Source organism: Hemiscyllium ocellatum, chromosome 1, assembly GCF_020745735.1.
Source record: "Hemiscyllium ocellatum isolate sHemOce1 chromosome 1, sHemOce1.pat.X.cur, whole genome shotgun sequence".
Classification (NCBI taxonomy): Eukaryota; Metazoa; Chordata; class Chondrichthyes; order Orectolobiformes; family Hemiscylliidae; genus Hemiscyllium; species Hemiscyllium ocellatum.
Window position 1 is genome coordinate 106,701,049 of NC_083401.1, and position 20,793 is coordinate 106,721,841.

Sequence of the window (20,793 nt, forward strand, 5' to 3'; positions counted from 1 at the left end):
GAGGCGAGACCCACCGGAAAGGAACATCCCACCCAACATCCAGCCCATGGGGGAATTGGTTTGGCGTTGCACCCGTGTTGAGTGCAGAATTCCGGTTCTAATTCTGTATGCGAAGTTCCTGCACCAACGCTGTCAGTACCCCTGAGTATTTTAATTCTGAATAAGTCATGCTTGTTGTCCTGACTTGATCGTGGTTATCTCCTTGCACAGGCAACTTCCTCATTATTAGCAGGGACTAATAAGCCCTCATCATTTACTCTCAACACAAATACATTGTTTTAAGTGCAGCATTGAAGAAAGATCAATATCCACAATGCCAAGCAGAAGTTTCCACTGATGCATGCAAAACTTATTTCAAATAATACACAAGGTAAATTTTAGCGCTCGAATATTTTACGGAAAGAGTTGATTGTTAAGTCTACGAATCCCTAAGAGTTAGGTTCAACAAGCATTTGAAAATGCTAATGGAAGTTAGTCTTTATAGCAAGGTTTGGATATGCCGGTGTTGGACTGGGGTGTACAAAGTTACAAAAAAACACACAACACCAGATTGTAGTCCAACAGGTTTAATTGCAAGAACTAGCTTTCGGAGCACCGCTCCTTCAGGTGGTTGTGGAGTATACAATTGTAAGACACAGAATTTATAGCAAAGTTTACAGTGTGATATAACTGAAATTATACATTGAAAAATACCTTGCTTGTTAAGTCTCTCATCTGTTCAAATGACCATGATAGTTTCACTTCTTTCATATGTAAATCACAAAACCTTTTTTGTAAGTTACATTCTCAGGTTAACAATTGGTGTTAGCGCAGATAGGACGTTAAGATGTTGAAGGTGTTAGCCCCCTGTGTTCCCTGTCTGTGTCATAATGTTTAGACTGATTCTAATCTAAAAAGTGAGTTAGCAGAGTCTTACATGGATTCATGCACTTTTTGAGCAAAGTACAATGTAACTCTGTAAGTACAAATTCGCCCCACAAATGTGTACATGTGCATGTGGGTTTTGTGTGTGTGTCTGGGGTGGGGGTTGTGTCTGTGAGAGAGTGTGCTGTCTGTTGATTGTTGTGTGGTGCCCATTCATCCTTTGCTGTAGCCTTTGCTCGGCTTCACCAATGTACCATGCCTCAGGGCATCCTTGCCTGTGGCGTATGAGATAGACAATGTTGGCTGAGTCGCAAGAGTACCTGCCACATACATGGTGAGAGGTGTCCTCACGCATAATGTTGGTATCTATATTCACACTCTGACACGTCTTGTAGTGCCTACCATGACAGGGTTGTATGGAGTTGTCTTGAAAGCCAGGCAGTTTACTACGGACAGTGATTTGTTTGAGGTTTGGCAGTTGTTTAAAGGCAAGCAGTGGAGGTGTGAGGAAGGTGCTTATCCTCATTGATAATGTGTTGCAGACTGCGAAGACCATGCATAGTTTTTCTTCTCCTGGGAAGTACTGGACAACAAAGGGTACCCTGTTGGTTGCAGCATGTCTGTCGCCTGAGGAGATCATTACAGTTCCTTGATGTGGCACGTTGGAACTGGCAGTCGATGAATTGAGCATCATATCCTATTCTTATGAGGGCATCCCTGAGTACCTCCAGGTGTCCATTACATTCCTCCTCATCTGAACAGAACTGGTGTACGTGTCGGGCTTGTCCATTGGGAATGGCTGTTTTGATATGTTTGGGTGGAAGCTGGAGAAGTGTAGCATTGTTAGGTTGTCTGTGGGTTTGTAGTAGAGTGTGGTGCTGAGATATCCATCCTTTTTGGAGATGCATGTGTTCAAGAATGAGACCGATAGTAGAGAGTAGTCTATGGTGAGGTTGATGGTGGGATGAAACCTGTTGATGTCACTGACTCCTCGCCATGGGTCCAAAGGAAGAAAATGTCGTCAGTGTACCTGATGTATAATGTTGGTTGGAAGTCCTGCGTAGAGAAGTCTTGTTCAAACCTGTGCATGAAGATGTTGGGATATTGGGGTGCAAATTTGGTCCCCATGGCAGTTCCATATATCTAGATGAAGAACTGGTTGTCAAAAGTGAAGACGTTGTGACTGAGGATACAGCGGATGAGATGTAGGACAGTGTTCAGAGATTAGCAGTTGTTGGTTTTGAGTGCTGACTTAGACCATACCCCCCCACCCCAAACACTTAGACAGACAGACACACACACACTCACGTGCACCCACCCTGTCACAAACGTAGACCTCTTTACACTCACGCACACATGTATACAGTCTAAACATTATGGCACAGACAACAGCACACAGGGGGCGAACACCTTCAACATCTTATCTGGGCTGACACCAATTGTTACAGCTAACCTGAGAATGTAACTCTTTTAAAAAAGTTTTGTGATTTACATATGAAAGAAGTGAAACTATCATTGTCATTCTAACAGATGAGAGACTTAACAACCAATCAAGGTATTTATCAATGTATAATTTCAATTACATCACTGTAAACTTTTGCTATAAATTGAAAGCTAGTGCTTCCAATTAAACCTGTTGGTGTTGTGTGATTTTTAACTTTATAACAAGGGACTGAATACCGAGGGACGACGTTCTGCTTTGCTTTCAGAGATATTTAGTCAGACCCCATCTGAAGTACTGCATTTCAGATTTGCCAACGGGAACTCAAATGCTATGTTGATAGTGGAAAGAATGTAGCTCAGATATACTAGGATGATGCTAGAATTTAGAGGGATACATTTTTAGGACAGATTACAGACATTTAGTTTCAATTCCCTTTGTTGTGGTTTACTTTGTAACGTTGAGTAAAAAATGAGGTCTGCAGATGCTGGAGATCACAGCTGCAAATGTGTTGCTGGTCAAAGCACAGCAGGCCAGGCAGCATCTCAGGAATAGAACTTTGTAACGTTCTTGACTGAAATGACAAGATTCTGGGGGCATTCTGGCTAAGTTTGCACACGATACAAAGATGGGTATAGGGACAGGTAGAATTGAGGAGGATTTGGACAGGTTAGAAGAGTGGGCAAAGAGGTGGCAGATGGAGTATAATGTGGGAAAGTGTGAGATCATGCACCTTGGTAGGAAGAATAGAGGCATGGACTATGTTCTAAATGGGGCGAAAATTTAGAAGTCTGAATTGCAAAGAAACTGGGAGTTCTCGTCCAGGATTCTCTCAAGGTAAACTTAAAGGTTGAGTCAGTAGTTAGGAAGGCAAATGCAATGATGGCATTTATTTTGAAAGGACTTGAATATAAAGCAGGTCAGATCACATTTGGAGTATTGTGTGCAGTTCTAGGCCTCATATTTTAGGAAGGATGTACTTGCCTTAGAGTGTGTTCAGAGGAGATTCATGAGAATGTCCTAGGAATGAAAAGCTTAACATATGAGGTACCTGAAATACCAGAAGTTTACTGCATTTTTGTGATCTCCGCAGTGGCAGAGTAGTCACTTAAGGGTAAGTGAGAAGGCTGAAAATGTGTTGCTGGTTAAAGCACAGCAGGTCGGGCAGCATCCAAGGAACAGGAAATTCGACGTTTCGGGCACAAGCCCTTCATCAGGAATGAGCACTGAAATCCTTGTAGAGAGAGGAAGAGAGCTTCTTCAAGGAAGGCATCCTTGCAAGAGGATTCGCACACTGAAATCCTTGTAGAGGGAGGAAGAGAGCTTCTTCAAGGAAGGCATCCTTGTAAGAGGATTCGCATTAAGTGAGAAGGCTGTCTGCCGATATGATTTTTTTGAGACAATATTGCATTATTATTTAATTGATCTATGCTGCAAATAAAGCATCAAAAGCAGTAAATTTTGATTAGTTAATATTTTTGTTGGTTATGTGAATCTCTTGATCAACAGGAATATTTGATCAAACAGAGAGCTGCTGGTCCCATAGGTGCAGGTTAATAAGTTTGCTGTGACAAGTTCTGACACAGATGGCACATTTTGGGCAGGAAGCCAAGGAACCTGCTACTGTAGTAGATCATATTTGCAAATGACAATTTGCAGTCCTACTGCTATATACCTGTCTGATTTACTGGGGTAAAGGTCTTAATGAACCAGGATTACTACCATTTTTCAGCTTTGTGGTTAATACTGATAAACAAAATGGGCATCAGCATGGCCACATAATGGCTTCTCCTGTATATTTGAAAATTAAATAGTGCTGTAAGATTGGACAGTGTGCTACACTTCTGTTGATATTCAGCAGTAAATAAAAGTCTTGACCATTTTTGATCAACACATCAGCCACCTGCTTGTTAGCTGTTTGGATGATATATTTTCTAAACCTTTAATGAAATTCAGAAAGAAAACGAAATACACAAATCTGGCTTCTATTTTAGGCTTTGAAGATGGATCTTTGTTAACTTGTTAGTCCTATCCATGTTGTCATCAGACCTGTTGAGTGGTCTCAGTATTTTCTGTAATATTGTTGGAAGCGTTTCCTGATTAAGAGCTCACGTTTGAAATATCAATTCTCCTGCTCCTCGGATGCTGCCTGACCGGCTGTGCTTTTCCAGAACCACACTGTTCAACTCAGTAACTCCAAATTACTGTATTCAATGAAATTTTATCAGCTTAAGTAGAAAATTGGGTCCCCAAGTTATTAATGCTGACATTCACTGTTTGAATCTTATAAAAATTAACACACTCTCCAGACGTACACTGGTCTGTATTCCCTCGTTTATAGCTGTTTCCCCTTCCCTTCACCACATCTGGTTTTGTAATTACTGAAAGTTTCACTTCTGCTTTTGACCTTCCAGCCAAAGCTTACTGCACTGAGAAACGAGCAAATGTTAACGTTTTTATCAGTGTGTTTCATGTATTTAGCTATCTTTCTACAACATGCCGCCAAATAATGTCCAAAGTATGTAGCTGCAACTAATCCAAATAGTTACAGGACATCAGCTTCAGATCTGTTGAACTGTTATGTGCCTTCTTTTAGCCTGCATATTGCTGTATTCAAAAGAAAATTTTCTTGCCAGCGATGCCATTTTGTATATGTAGTAACAGAGGAGCTGTTTTTTTTACTGCTTTGCAGATGTTGTTGCAGAGACTATGTCCATTTGCAGAGGTAAGAATCCACATTTTTAGTACATTTTCACTTTAACAATTAATTTCAAATATGTAATTTTTTGTAAAAAGAAAATTGGCGTTCCAGATTTCAATTGGTGTATGTGATTACCAGTAGAAAGCTTTTTAATGAGCTGGAAATTGTCAATCAATTTATCATAGCCTCTCCTTTATAAATCATTGAAAATTCAATTTTATTTCAGTTAACATGTTTGCAAAAGTTTAATTGTTTGTGAAAGTGTTATTGGATTGCCGTGGTTCAATTGAAGACCCATCACCATCTTTTCAAAGACAATTAGGAGTCAGTAGTAAGTGACTGAATTGACAGTAACTGCCGTAGCCTGACAGTGATTAAAATATATATGACAATGGGTGGAGAATAAACAGATTTCACAAACTCTATTTCGCAGCAAGTACTTCAGGAGACTCAGTCGATCTCAGATACTTCTTTCTTGGACCAAATGCAAATTGAAACAGTCAACTTTCATCCCACTTGTGCATGATATTGAAAGGTTTAGAGTAGAATTAGAATATGTCTTGTAGGGAACTTAAGTCTGTCCTCATGACTTCAGAAGATAAATGGCTGGAGAGGGTGAACAGAGTGGCACTGGTTAGAGTGTACTACTTTTGTTGATTCTGGAGTCTATTAAAGCTACCTGGCCCCAATTGATTAGAATTTCTCCTAAAACCACTCTAGCCTGGCTTTAAAAACTCAGTATCTGTTATACTTTTGTAATCCCTCCATGAAGTATCTTGGGACCTAAATTTAATGTTGTGCAGGAAGGTGGTTTTGAATGAACTAGAATCTCTTGTGTCTGACTTAGCTCAGTAGCACTGTCACTTCACAATTTGGGCAAGCAGTCCTCATTCTACAAGTGCTCGAAAAAACTGATGTCTCAAGTACAAATTGTGATGAGATTTTTTACCCTTAGAGTATTTCAAGTAGATGAAATTAGATGATGATCTGTTTATCAGTGTCCCAAGTTGTCGGTAAATGCTCTAATTGCAAACATCTCTTTGCCTGAACATCAAAGCCAGTGACTTCCAAGGCAGCTGCTTGTGTCAATGATGATGCAAACTAAGGCAGAAAAAAAGCACACATTATTTGTTTTGGTACCCCACTGCATGCTGTTTGTTCCTCCATACACTCTGCTCCATTTGTTGCTTCCTCCTGCTAGTATACCCCTCACTTCTCCTCACTAGTTCCTGTTGCTAACTCCTTTGGTTCCTCCTGTGATTAGTGCACCCCCACCTGACTTTTACTCACTTATTGGACCCTATTACTCCCCTGCAATTACCCACCTCACCAATTACCACTCACTCACTCCTTCCTTGCTTTGTTGTTACTCCTTTTACTATGTCACCTCCTGTAACTGTGTGATACAAATGAAAATGTGTTAATGTATCATTTAATATGGCATTATATCAATAAACTAAATTAATAGAGTAATATACACATAAATATTACCATCTTGCAAAATAGTGTTTTGGTCTCTGATTGATTTTAATAAAGTTTCTGCACCGAGCATATCTAACAAGAAAGAGGAAGTTACTTACATTGTTAACACAATTCCAGCTTACTTATAATTTTCTGAATACCTGTGACAGGTTGCTAAACATTTTTCAGTTAAGCATTTATCTATGTACTGGATATTTGACAGGTTTCAAATAAAGGAATATTTTTGAAAGTAAATATTTTATAATTGTTTCAAATTTTATTTATCAATTTGATATGGTGAAGCTTGAAATTTCTGCTTTACAGATAGAAACTTATTTTTGCATGTTTATTCTGAAAAAGCTTCAGAGAGAAAAGTTAATTTTGTAGATTAGAACTGTATTTAGGTCTGATAAACTGGAAAAAAAAACCTTCAAAGTAGACAGTCTGGAAATATTGTTTTGTATAAAATTTCTGTATTTGTATTGTGGTTTTCAAATAGTCTTTTGGCAGTACAGAACACAAGCATTGCTAGAAAAAAAAGCCGAAGTTTTTCATTTTGCATTCATCAGGACCATTTGCAAGAATACCAATTTAAAAGGAAAACCAGCATCTATGCTGCATGAGAGGTGAGTGCTGACTGTTCGGCAAATAACGTTGACCTAGTGAATACACCAACTAACAGTGCCACAGAATCCTGACAGTGTGGAAACAGGTCCTTCAGCCCAACAAGCCCACACCGACCCTCTGAGCAGTAACCCACCCAGACCCATTCCCCTACATTTACCCCTGACTAATGTACATAACCTATGTATCCTTGGACACTATGGGCAATTTAGCATGGCCAATTCACCTAACCTGCACATCTTTGGACTGTGGGAGGAAACCGGAGAATCTGGAGGAAACCAACGCAGACACGAGGAGAATGTGCAAACTCCACACAGCCCGTCATCCAAGGCCGGAATCAAACTCTGGTCCCTGGCGCTGTGAGGCAGCAGTGCTAACCACTGAGCCACCGTGCCGATTGGCAGTTACCTGCCAGGCTTTGTTTAAATTATGAACTAGCCAAATTGACTCTAATTGGTCAAGACATTGGCCTGAGAAATGGCCAATGAATGGCCGTGAATCATTTTATTGAGTTGAAATAGCACTGTATATGCACATATTTTTTCTATCTACAAATGACAGGGCCTTGTGAAATTATATGTAAAGCTTTCAGTATGTAAAGTTCATCACCGTGCATGCGTGACAGATGATCATAAATGGGCCATCAGAGTAATTCTTTGCACACTCAGGATTATCCAGCAAATTGAATCCAATTTCAAAATCATAGCTAATGTTAGACATTGTTGAGAATTTTATAAGTGAACACTGGTTGAATATAGTCAGTACTTTTCTTGTTGTGAGCTGTTTGATGAATCCTCCAGTCTTTGAAATGTATAGTCTGGATCACACTGGCACAGAATTTGATATATCCCATTACTCCTTTGTGTGATTGACAGGTTGTCTTTTTGGCTTGATGACAGCATCCTATTAGTGATGAATGTCACTATGCCACAAATTTGACGCTCCCTGCAGATTAAATTGAAGGTGAATGGGTCATTAAATCCAGTGGGCAATTTCCCCTGACCCCACTGCAATTATGTTTTGATGCAGAATACATCCACTCCACAACACTTATGGGTCTTGATAAGACCTCCATCCCCACTCCTCCAGCCCAAAGTATTCAGTGTTATCCCAATCCATTATCTTAACTGTTCATTCTTTTCACAACCAGGGCACGTGGAAGCAATGTGCAGCATTAGCAACGTAAACCTCTGTTGAAATTATTTGTCCAGACCTGTGATTTTTTTCATCAAGAAAGACAAAGACAACAGGTGCATTGGAATGCTATCACCCAATAGTTTCCCTCCAAGCCACTTGCCATTCCAACTTGGAGTTATAGATACTTTTAATCAACTTGTTCTAGTGTGTCATACCCACCTCCTGAGCAGCTGAGACCTGGATATCTGGCTCAACACTTTATTCTGCTGCTGCATATATATCCTGGAGCTTGCCTTCCAACCATTCTTTGTTTGCAGGTATACCCGATGAAGTGCCATGGTACATGAAGGTGACTCAGTGTAATGGAGTATGCATTAAGCTTTAACCCATAATAATGCTTTTAAAATAAATTTATTTTCAATGCATGTGTACACAAACCACAGAGAACTTTACTGTGTTAATACACCTTTTAAAAAAAAGTAGGTTCCTAAAAATTGTTTTCTTTCCACCAAGGAAGTCTGGAATTGTTTCGTTGCTTGAAGGGATTGTGCAGTTATTGGAAATCTTCTCATTGCCTCCCATCCTTTCACAAGCTTCAGAGAAAGATGCAAATGTTCAAGAGAGTAGAGAATGATGATAGATGTTTAAGAAAATATAAACATTGAAAGTGCCTTTACCTGTATTGTGTGAGTGAATGTAAGGAGTTTTCTACAAAGAAATATTAGCTATAACAATGTCAGTAATTCCTGCTGGACCAACGAGTTTACATATTTAAATTAAAAAAAGAGCAAATGGTATTTTAGGCATATTGCTCTAGTCATTTGGTATAGAATGGGGATAGAGATGGCCAAGAGGGAGTTAAGATCAAATGACACTTGAACAAAATAACGTAGTGTGTTAAGTCTTATTAGCTCCAACTATCTGAAGCATAAGGAAACTACCATACTCTTATCAGTAGAGAGATTTTCTGAGTGTGAGCACAGGTACAGTGACCACTGCTGCCAAACATATGTTTGAGAGGAAAGTTGAAAACCTGGAGTCACAAAGTAGGTTGCTCATTCCTAAACCTCATCATTGCCAGGCAATAATTCTAATGTGGTTGCCATATCATTGAAGAGAAAAATGGAAAATTCATTTTCCTGGGGCATTGTGATTGAACTGCGTACTTAACATGTCCTTGTGAGATTGATGTAGAATGATACACTAACTATTAATTACAGTGGATGATAAGTCAAAGTACTTTGCAACCAGCTTCCTGAGAAAGCTGCTTCCTGCTCAGAGTGCTGGATTAAATTAAATTCCAAATGACGAAAATTCCTTTGTGTTTTAAGTATACAGAGAAATTGCACTTTAGTATCTGAGAAGGAATAAAAATGGGATATCAGGTGCAGCCACCTTATTATACTGACTTCATTGAAATATGTTCATGAAAGCTTTCAAAGTCTTCTCTCTGAAACTTACTTTAATCAGTGGTAATAACAATAATGTACACAACAGCTCTCACTGATTTGAAATGTACTGGATATTGACTATTAACTATTGCGTTAAATTGTGTTAGATATTTACATTTTTGTTAGTATTTCTCAGATAACATTTTTTTGTCTGATATTTTGGAATGTGTCACTTAATTGCATGTTTTATTTTCAAATTACCATTACTTGAAACATAGTGGTAATATTCATGTTTTGTTTATGTTTCAGTATCCTCATTAAGCAAAGTAGATTCCACAAAAGAGAAATACATCAGTGTTCAACTGCGAGAAAGAAATACAAGAAAGCACCCCACCATGGTCAACATTTTCTCCTTCTTTCTGTGGATTATAATGTTTCAATTCTGCCACAGTCTTTGCTTTCCTGTAGCAAATGATATTGTCATAAACTATTCATCTTCCTCCTTGTCCACTGTGCCAAAGAACCTACCAAATCTCTCTCAGATACTGGATTTATCACAGAACAATATTACTGAGATTCATTTGCAGGATTTTGTCCCCCTCCACCAGTTGAAATATTTGAATTTGTCCTCCAATAAAATTAGCAATTTAGCACCTGCTGTTTTCAAGTCTAATCAAAAGCTGGAATGTTTAGATCTTTCCAAAAATCAACTCTCAAATATAGAGTGTCACTTCTTGTATAATGCTACCTCTCTTAAATATTTGGATATTTCCGAAAATAATTTTCTTAGTCTGACACTTGGGAAGGCATTTAGCTTTCTGCAAGATTTGGAATATTTAAGTTTAGGAAGCAGAAAAACAATAAAGTTTCAAAAAGATGACCTAAAAGAAATTTCAGGGAAGCAGTTGGAGGAAGTTTTGATCAACATAAAACTATTGTCGGAGTATGGCCATAGTGCCTTAACGATTTTAAGAACAGCAAAACTCCACATTGTTTTGCCATCTATTACAAACTTCAATTTTTTAAAAGATATCTTAGATGATGCCTTCAATACATCTTACATTTTAACATTATCAAACATTGAATGCTGCCAAAATTGCAACCAATTGTTGAGTGTTGACTGTTGTGAAGTTTGCAGCAAAAGAGATATCGTAAGCCAATGCTGCAGTGATTGCAGCCATTATATTGAAAGTTTTAAAGTACTGGGAAACTACTCAAGAGTCCAGAATCTATCTTTACAACATTTAAAGGTGGACTGGGAAACTTCCACGCAGATATTAAAAATTATTTGGGATTCTTCAGTTGAAAATCTCAGCATTTCTAACATGAAGATATGCCAAGTTAAACAACTCTTGTCTTCGCTTCATTTTCAAAAAGAATTGAAGACATTTACTCTCAGACAAATAGAGTTCTTGCCATTCTATTTCAATCAAGCGAATATATATAATGTCTTTGAAGACCTTAAAGTTGAAAATCTGGCAATTTATGAATCAGGAATGATTTTCCTGACTTGTCCAAAAGAAGGAAACACATACAAACTCATTGACATTTCAGATAATTCATTTACCAGTGATTTTTTTCTTCAAGACTGCAACACCCTAAAATCTTTGGAGACTTTTATTTTAAAGCAAAATAGATTTGGCCAGTTATTTAAAGTGAGTAACATGACTACATACATGTCATCTCTGAAGCACTTGGATGTGAGTCAAAACCAACTTATTTTTGATGAGATTAGAGTTTGCCCTTGGACCAACAGCTTGATAAAGCTGAACCTATCTTCAAACAGACTTACAGATTCTGTTTTCACATGTTTACCCAGCAATCTAGAAATCCTTGACTTGCAGAAAAATAACATTTATACTGTTCCAAAAGTATTGAAGGACTTGAACAATTTGAAAGAATTATACCTTGGTGCTAATAAGTTAGCTAATCCACCTGACTGCAGCAAATTTAGAAATCTTGAGATTTTGTTTGTCGAGGCGAACTCATTTCATGAACCTTCAAGCATTTTTCTTCAAAGTTGCCAAAGACTGACTGTGCTGAATGCTGCCTCCAATCCATTTACATGTACCTGTAATTTAAGAGACTTTAGCACAATGAATAAAAACACCCAAATAGAGATGATAGGGTGGCCAAAGTCCTATCGTTGTGCCTATCCAGATATCCTTAAAGGAACATTGCTGAAGGATTTCCATTTATCCGAAGTGACATGCAGTACAACCCTCTTATTGGTAATTGTACTTGGTACTATGTTTGTATTAGCAATTCTAATTGGGTTAATGTGCCATTTTTTGGACTTGCCTTGGTACTTGAGAATGATATGGCAATGGACCCAGATGAAACAAAGAACAATGAAGACTGACTCCTACCAGTTATCTGAAAATTTGGTCTACCATGCTTTTGTGTCCTACAACCAACGTGACTACAGTTGGGTGAAGGAACAGCTACTATCAAACCTAGAAGAGAGGAATTTACGAATCTGTCATCATGAAAGAGACTTTATTCCAGGCAAAGGTATTATTGAAAACATAATTAACTGTATAGAGAAAAGTTACAAATCGATTTTTGTTTTATCGCCTAATTTCATTCAGAGTGAATGGTGTCACTATGAGCTTTACTTTGCACAGCACCAAGTGTTAAGTGAACAGACTGAGAACTTGATTCTAATTGTCTTGGAGCCAATCCCTCAGTACCTAATTCCATCAAAATATTATAAACTTAAGTCACTTATGGCAAAGAAGACCTACTTAGAGTGGCCTAATGACAAAAACAAACAGAGACTATTTTGGGCCAATCTCCAAGCAGCCATAGGAATAAGTCTGACTGCTCCATGAGAGGATGTTATTTCTGTACACAGTGATTAATTGTATTCTGAGTTGCATCACTTCAATCTTCATAGTATACATATGTTCTATCAGTGTGTTCACTTTATAAGATTATAACGTTTTGGATTATACTAAATTAGAATGTTTATTTTAGAAAAAGCCTCATTCAATAGAACATTGGCTGAAAGCACAAATAAAGTTAGGTAATTGGTAACATGTAAATCTGAGCAAGGGTTTAAATAGAATGTGGGAGAAAAGCTGGTTGGGTTAATCAGTACCTTAAGTATCTGGTTGGCATCCTTTCCTCTCTCAGATGATTGGAATACGGCCTCAGAACTTAGGTGAGGACAGATGAGATTACCTATTGCACTTCTTTTGATGGCTGAAAAAGATTCGAGAAGGGTAAAGCCTGTTACAAGTGCCACATTGTAGTTGCGCTTTGCTGAAGTGTGGGATAATCTCTGCTGTACCTGAAATGGGGTCTTTAAATAATAATAGGGAACTGACTATGCCTGAGACCTAGCAGATTTCTCACTGACAACAGTAGCAACAACTTGTATTTATATAACATTTTTAATGTAGTAGACACCCCAAATGCTTGATAGGAATATTGGAAAGGAACATTAGATTCTCAACCACATTTTAGGACAAATGGGCAAAAAAAAAAGTCAAAAAGGAGTATCTTAAAGGAAGAAAGTGAGGTAGAGGATAGATAGGTTAGGGAAGTAATTCCACATGTTAGGATTAAGGCATAACCATCGAGTGTAGGGTAATTGACATTGGGATAAAACAAACAACTGCAGATGCTAGAGATCCGAAACAAATACAAAAATTGAATGAACAGTCACCAGACTCAAAATGTTAGCTTTGCTTCCTCCCCAAAGATGCTGCCTAATCTGCTAAGTTTTGCCAGCAATTTCTGTTTTTGTAATTAAAATTGGGGGATCTCAAAGAATTGGATGTGGATGAGAGCAGATATCTCAAAACGATGTGATGTTGGAGGAGTTTACAGAGATAGGGAAAGCTGAGGGCACAGCAAGTTTTGAAAATGAGGAAGGAAGCTTTAAAATCAAGTCATTGCACATGAGAGGTTGGAAGCAAGTTTTAATTACTTAAATAAGACACAATATATCCCATAGGAAGCAAGTTCATTTATCAACAAGATGCAGAGGCCCGTGATATTTCATGGAAAGAGGTTATAGAGATGTACAGCATGGAAACAGATCCTTCTGTCCAACCCGTCCATGCCAACCAGATATCCCAACACAATCTTGTCTCACCTGCCAGCACCCGACCCATATCCCTCCAAACCCTTCCTATTCATATACCCATCCAAATGCCTCTTAAATGTTGCAATTGTACCTGCCTCCACCACTTTCTCTGGCAGCTCATTCCATACATGTACCACCCGTGAGTGAAAAGGTTGCCCCTCAGGTCTCTTTTACCTCTTTCTCCTCTCACCCTAAACCTCTGCCCTCTAGTTCTGGACTCCCTAACAGCAGGGAAAAGACTGTTTATTTATCCTCTCCATGCCCCTCATGATTTTGTAAACCTCTGTAAGGTCACCCCTCAGCCTCCGATGCTCCAGGGAAAACAGCCCCAGCCTGTTCAGCCTCTCCTTATAGCTCAAATTGTCCAACATCCTTGTAAATCTTTTCTGAACCCTTTCAAGTTTCACAACATCTTTCCGATAGAAAGGAGACCGGAATTGCATGCAATATTCCAACAGTGGCCCAACCAATGTCCTGTACAACCGCAACATGACCTCCCAACTCCTGTACTCAATACTCTGACCAATAAAGGAAAGCATACCAAATGCCTTCTTCACTATCCTATTTACTTGCGATTCCACTTTCAAGGATCTATGAATCTGCAGTCCAAGGTGTTTTTGTTCAGCTACACTCCCTAGGACCTTACCATTAAGTGTATAAGTCCTGCTAAGATTTGCTTTCCCAAAATGCATTTATCTGAATTAAACTCCATCTGCCACATCTCTGCCCATTGGCCCATCTGGTCAAGATCCTATTGTAATCTGAGGTAACCTTCTTCGCTGCCCACTATACCTCCAATTTTGGTGTGGCATCTGCAAACTTGCTAACTGTACCTCTTATGCTCACATCCAAATCATTTATGTAAATGACGAAAAAGTAGAGGACCCAGCACTAATCCTTGTGGCACTCCACTGGTCACAGGCCTCCAGTCTGAAAAACAACCCTCCATCACCACCCTCTGTCTTCTACCTTTGAGCCAGTTCTGTATCCAAATGGCTAGTTCTCCCTGTATTCAGTGAGATCTAACCTTGCCAATTAATCTCTCATGGGAAACCTTGTCAAACGCCTTACTGAAATCCATATAGTTCACATCTAACACTCTGCCCTCATCAATCCTCTTTGTTACTTCCTCAAAAAACTCAATCAAGTTTGTGAGACATGATTTCCCATGCACAAAGCCATGTTGACTATCCCTAATCAGTCCTTGTCTTTCCAAATACATGAACATCCTGTCTCTCAGGATTCTTTCCAACAACGTGCCCACTATCGACATCAGGCTCACTGGTCTATAATTCCCTGGCTTGTCCTTACTACCCTTCTTAAACAGTGACACCACGTTTGCCAACCTCCAGTCTTCCGGCACCTCACCTGTGACTATCAATGATACAAATATCTCAGCAAGAGGCCAGCAATCATTTCTCTAGCTTCCCACAGAGTTCTCTGGTACACCTGATCAGGTCCTGCGGATTTATCCACCTTTATGTGTTTCAAGACATCCAGCACTTCCTCCTCTGTAATTTGGACATTTTGCAAGGCGTCACCATCTATTTCTCTACTTTCTATATCTTCCATATCTTTTTTCCACAGTAAATAATACAACCTCAATAAGGTGATCATCCCTTTCTTATTTCTCAGTTCCACCCAAATAACTTCCCTGGATGTATTTCCAGGAATATCCTCCCTCAACACAGCTGTAATGCTATCCCTTATTAAAAACACCTCTCCCCTCCTCTCTTGCATCCCTTTCTATCCTTCTTATAGTATTTGTATCCTGGAACATCAAACTGCCAGTCCTACTCATCCCTGAGCTATCTTTTTGTAATTGCTATGATATCCTAGTCCCAAGTTCCTAACCATGCCCTGAGGTCATCTGCCTTCCCTGTTAGAACCCACTCTACTCACTACTGCAGACTTTCTGTAGGTCACATTTAAAACAACAATGCATTTATCTGCTTCTGTGCTGTGAACTTCACCCAAACAGTTCCTCCAAGATCAGTTGTGAATTTCACTGTATGTTAATTTTCCCAGATGCACTCCAATGTCCAGCGATACATGAATTCAAACAGCAAAGGCAGTGTCAGTTTCTTTCTTTCTCTCTCTCCTGCATTGACTCCACCATGTGCTTCCATTGTCTTTTCTTCTCCCTTTTAAAACTGCTGTTGTTTTGACTTGTTTTTCCAAAGTTACAAAACAGTGCAACAGCATATAAAACAGTAATTGCTGCTCCTGGAATTTGGGGAAATCACCTCCAACACCTAAAATACCTCAAAAAAAGGAGCAGCTGTTACAGTCAAAAATGTTTCCCGTCCTCCATCTTGGATTACCTAGAATCCTTTTTTTTGGGAGAACTTGTTGGGCCGAAGGGCCTGTTTCCACACTGTAAATAATCTAATCTAATCTAAAAAAAACTAAATACAGGGAGAACTAGCTATTTGGATACAGAACTGGCTCAAAGGTAGAAGACAGAGCGTGGTGATGGAGGGTTGTTTTTCAGTTTCCTAATATATGAATGATTGAGACCAGAAGCATAATGATCGGGTTTTCAAACTGGAACAAACTGGCATGCACCAAATGCCCGAAGTGCAATGAGATGATTAATTTCTGTTTACAAGAATGAGAAAAGTTTCTAATCAAATGCACTGATATATACTATAGAAAAATGTTTCTCTTTGGAGAAGCTAACTGAAATAATCAGAATATAGTCAAACACAATTGTACAAACATAGATAAAGCAAAAAGAACTAGAATTCCTTTAGAGTTAACCATGAAAGTGGAATCAGAGAGAAAGAGGAAAAAAGAATGTGACAAGAATTGATCAGGATGCATGTGTGACAGGGAAAACTTGTAAATCCAAGATTTTTTGGCAATAAGATACACAATAACTTTATTTATAATGAATTAAGATTTTGTCACTGTTATGATGTTTAATATTGACCAAATTAAGCTTAGTTATGATGTACGTATGGCTTAGAGAAGCCCATAAATATCAAAAAGGGAGAGAGAGAGCCTGGTTAGAGGAGAGCTCCACCAAATATGAAGTTTCAAGAATTGAAAGAATGATTAATAAACTGAGAAAACCCCTGGGGCAAAACATATATATGATATGTGTTATTCGGATGTAATATTGGCTATTGTTGATTCAGGCAAGGCTAGAGAGTAAAGTGAAGTGCAACGTGAAAAATGACCTAATGTGGATCAACTCAAGTTCAAAAGGAACAAATGTTAGATTATTTTATGAATTAGGCAAATCTAAGGAAATAAAGTGTTGCATCTCCATATTCTCCAGCATATTAACCAGATACCAAATGTGAGGAAAGAGTTTGGACTGCTGGGCAAACTCTGCCAAGTATGTTCACATGCTACGTGTCCAATGCATCTCCTCTCCCACCCCCCATTGTGCAATATTGTGAAAATAGTGAGGTTATCAGCTCGTGGAACCATGTCTTGAGCCTCTTTCTTTGACCAATAAGTCTTGACATGGGACTTGAAACCAGAGATAGGGGACCTCCTGATGAAACAATGGGCAGATGCACTTTGTCCCTATGTGTAAACAAATCAGACAGTTTTGAACCTAAAAGTCACAATTCTGCAATTTCAAAGCAATGGTTACACCCAGGTCAAGAGAATTTAGTACCTAGATAAGGACTACAATTTCTAAGGTGTCTAGATAACTCAACATGTACGGTAACTTAATATTGGTTTTGAAAGACAGCTATGATATCAGTACTTGAAGGCCATATTGAAACCTATACGCTGACAAATGTTGGCCTTTGCATTCCTGAGTATAAAGACCAAGTTTGTGAGATAGAGGTAAGATATTGAGATGATTAAGATGCGATATAAACAGTTCATCTTGAGCTGTCAACTCTCAAAATGGTCAAAAGTCAGCATCAGTGTGGGCACCTTATCTGAAACCAAGGAACCAGGTTGGATCATTGTCATTTTCTTGCTTACTGCTTAGTGAAATTTGAAAGATCATGTTAAGAAACATTGTTGAGCCATTATTTGTTAAAACCTATTGTTAAATAAACTGCTTTGTCTGAATTTTGCCTGTGTTGTTGTTCGAGGATCAACAAGCTTTTGTTAAGGCAATATTATGGAAATCCATTTTCATAACCCATTACTTTCTATGAGAAGTAAAATATGTGAAATTAATGATTTAAGCGGGAATGATGTTCAGATAAAGTGTAACATCATTATTAAATCGAAAACTGCAATTAAATCATGTGAGAATTATTTCAGAGGAATCAACTGATGGTTAAATCTTTTCTATCAAAGATTGGATAATAGATGAGAAGTTAACCTTTAACTCAACTTCTACATCAAGCAATAAAATTCAGAAAGCTGAAATCCAATTTTGATCATCAAAGTCAATGCAGAACTGCAATCGAACATAATCCATGCCATCAGTTTAACCACTAGGAATCAGGAACATACTCATCACTGGTCTTCACAGGATCATGGTTAGATACTTTGTATTGGATTGGTCGATATATCTTTGACTCCAAAGACAATTGTCTAAACTGTGCAATCACATCCTCAGAACCACATGAGATTGGTTGCAATCTATCTGGTGTCTCAGATCAAGCTCAATTTTAAATGCATTTTCCCCTCCACATCATCCATGAGAGGAATAGGAACAGCAATTATAGACCATGAAAGTATTGTCCTCAAATAGAAAAAGGTAAAATTAAAAAATAAATCTGGCCATGATTTCACCTTCTAGCCACCAATGGTCTATACATTATCACTATTGTTATGACACATGGTAAATTCTCCTGTTTAATTTAAAACTAGTGACACAGAAAAGATTTATCCCGTGCAGTAATTTGTGAAAATTTGATAGGCCAAGACCTAGTTAAATTAACAACTTTATTTCTTAAAGTATAACAGAGAATAATTAATTAATAGCTATTTACAACTCATTCCTCTAACCTATCTTTTGCCTTCCCTTCAATAATACTAATCCGATAAAACTCCCAATTACGATTTACAAAATAAAACTTGCCTCAAAATCAGGTAGCTTTCAGTTCTTCTCTGTATTTCGGTCTTTTTTCTTGGGGATTCTGCTTCACAGGTTACTGATCAATAAAGGTACCTTCAAGAGAGCAATTTTTTGGGCAGTCTTTTCACATGCTGATGGCTCGGCAGTTCTCCTCCAAATTGTTCAATTTTTCCAGGTCTTATACCCTAAAAGATCGAATTATGTCATTGGCTTTTAAAATTCAATATACCAAATCTAAGCTGGTATTTGTTTTGGGGTATATTTAAATTGATTGGCCTAATTCAAATCTATTTTTGTTTCCCAGCAACTAACTACCAGTAGCTAGACCACATGTTTATATTATATCTTATTGAGAAAACAATTGGTGTTGTCACTGCTAATTTTCACCTATCTTAATGGTACAGTACACCCACATCTTCATAACACTATGGTGTGTCTGAATGTTTTTGAGAGACTTTTCAGGATAATGGATAAATGTCATTTCTCTACTCGTAGATTTCTTGGCAATTTCATGAAGTGTGACTAACATGCGATATACCCCCAAGAGACAATCCAGTACTGGTTAGTGAGACATTTAGAGTGGAATCTTTCCAGACACTGAACAATATGCGCACTGGTGAAAAAAAATTGGGAAAATCATGTGAAATGGTCAGCAAAGAGCTTCTTGACATTGAGAGCAAAAGGGCCTTATTTTCCAAAAAAGTATTAAACACTGAAATAAGATTCTCACTAATGAGTGGTGAGAGGGCTATCTGCAACATAATTTCTCCTAATAGAGTGATAGGGATATACAGCACAGAAACAAACCCTTCTGTCAAACTCTTACAGGTCAACCAGATATTCTGCATTAATTTTAGAATCCCTGCAGTGTGGAAACAGGCCATTTGACCCAACAAGTCCACACCGACCCTCCAAGACCTATTCCCCTACACTGTGGTTAGCACTGCTGCCTCACAGCGCCAGGGACCTGGGTTCAATTCCCGCCTCAGGCGACTGACTGTGTGGAGTTTGCAGTTTCCTCCCACAGTCCAAAGATGTGCGGGTCAGGTGAATTGGCCATGCTAAATTGCCCATAGTGTTAGGTAAGGGGTATATGTAGGGGTATGGGTGGGTTGTGCTTCGGCGGGTCGGTGTGGACTTGTTGGGCCGAAGGGCCTGTTTCCACACTGTAAGTAATCTAAAAAAAAACTATTACTCTACAGTTACCCTTGACTCATGCACCTAATCTAGGCATCCTAACGCTATAGGCAATTTAGCATGGCCAGTCCGCCTAACCTACACATCTTTGGATCGTGGGAGGAAACCCACACAGACGCAGAGAGAATGTGCAAACTTCACACAGGCAGTGGGCCAAGGTTGGAATCAAACCCAGGTTCCTGGTGCTGTGTGGTAGCAGTGCTAGCCATTGAGCCACTGTGATGCCAATCTAGTCTCATTTACTAGCATTTGACCCATATCCCTCTAATCCCAACCCATTTATATACCCATTCGGGTGCCTTTCAAATGTTGTAATTGTACCAGACTCCACTAGTTCTTCTGGGAGTTCATTCTATATATGCTCCACCCTCTGCATGAAAAAAATTCCCCTTGGGTCCCTTTTAAATCTTTCTCCTCTTGCCTTAAATGTATTCCCTCTAATTTCAGACTACCCTATCCTGTGGAAAATACCTTGACAATTCACCCTATCTATGCCCCTCATGATTTTATAAACTTTTCTAAGGTCACCCCTCAGCCTCGTACGCTCCAGGGAAAGTAGCCCCAGCCCATTCAGCCCCTCCTTGTAGCTCAAACCCTCCAACCCTGACAGCATCCTTGTAAATCTTTTCTGAACCCTTTCAAGTTTCATCATACCTTTCCTATAGTAGGAAGACCAAAATTGAACGCAATATTCCAAAAGTGGCTGAGAATCCCCTGTTCAGCCGCAACATGATCTCCCAACTCCTATATAAAAAAAACAGGACATACTATTCACTAGGTAGGTGCCTTAACCAACTAAGCTATGGCACTACAGTTGAGAAAAGCTGTCCAAATGTCAGAGACATATAAAGAACCTACTCCTGTAGACAATGGAAG

The 20,793-nt window shown here is 38.8% G+C and overlaps 1 protein-coding gene across 1 annotated transcript; it reads left to right on the forward strand.

Annotated features, from left to right (window-relative positions):
* Positions 1–104: 104 nt before the first annotated feature.
* On the forward strand, positions 105–12,495 carry tlr1 (toll-like receptor 1). The gene is made up of 3 exons (XM_060825664.1): positions 105–370; positions 4,998–5,030; positions 9,929–12,495. Exons 1-3 carry the CDS (start codon positions 337–339, stop codon positions 12,451–12,453), a joined length of 2,592 nt encoding a protein of 863 aa, XP_060681647.1. The 5' UTR covers positions 105–336; the 3' UTR covers positions 12,454–12,495.
* The last annotated feature ends 8,298 nt before the right edge of the window (positions 12,496–20,793 follow it).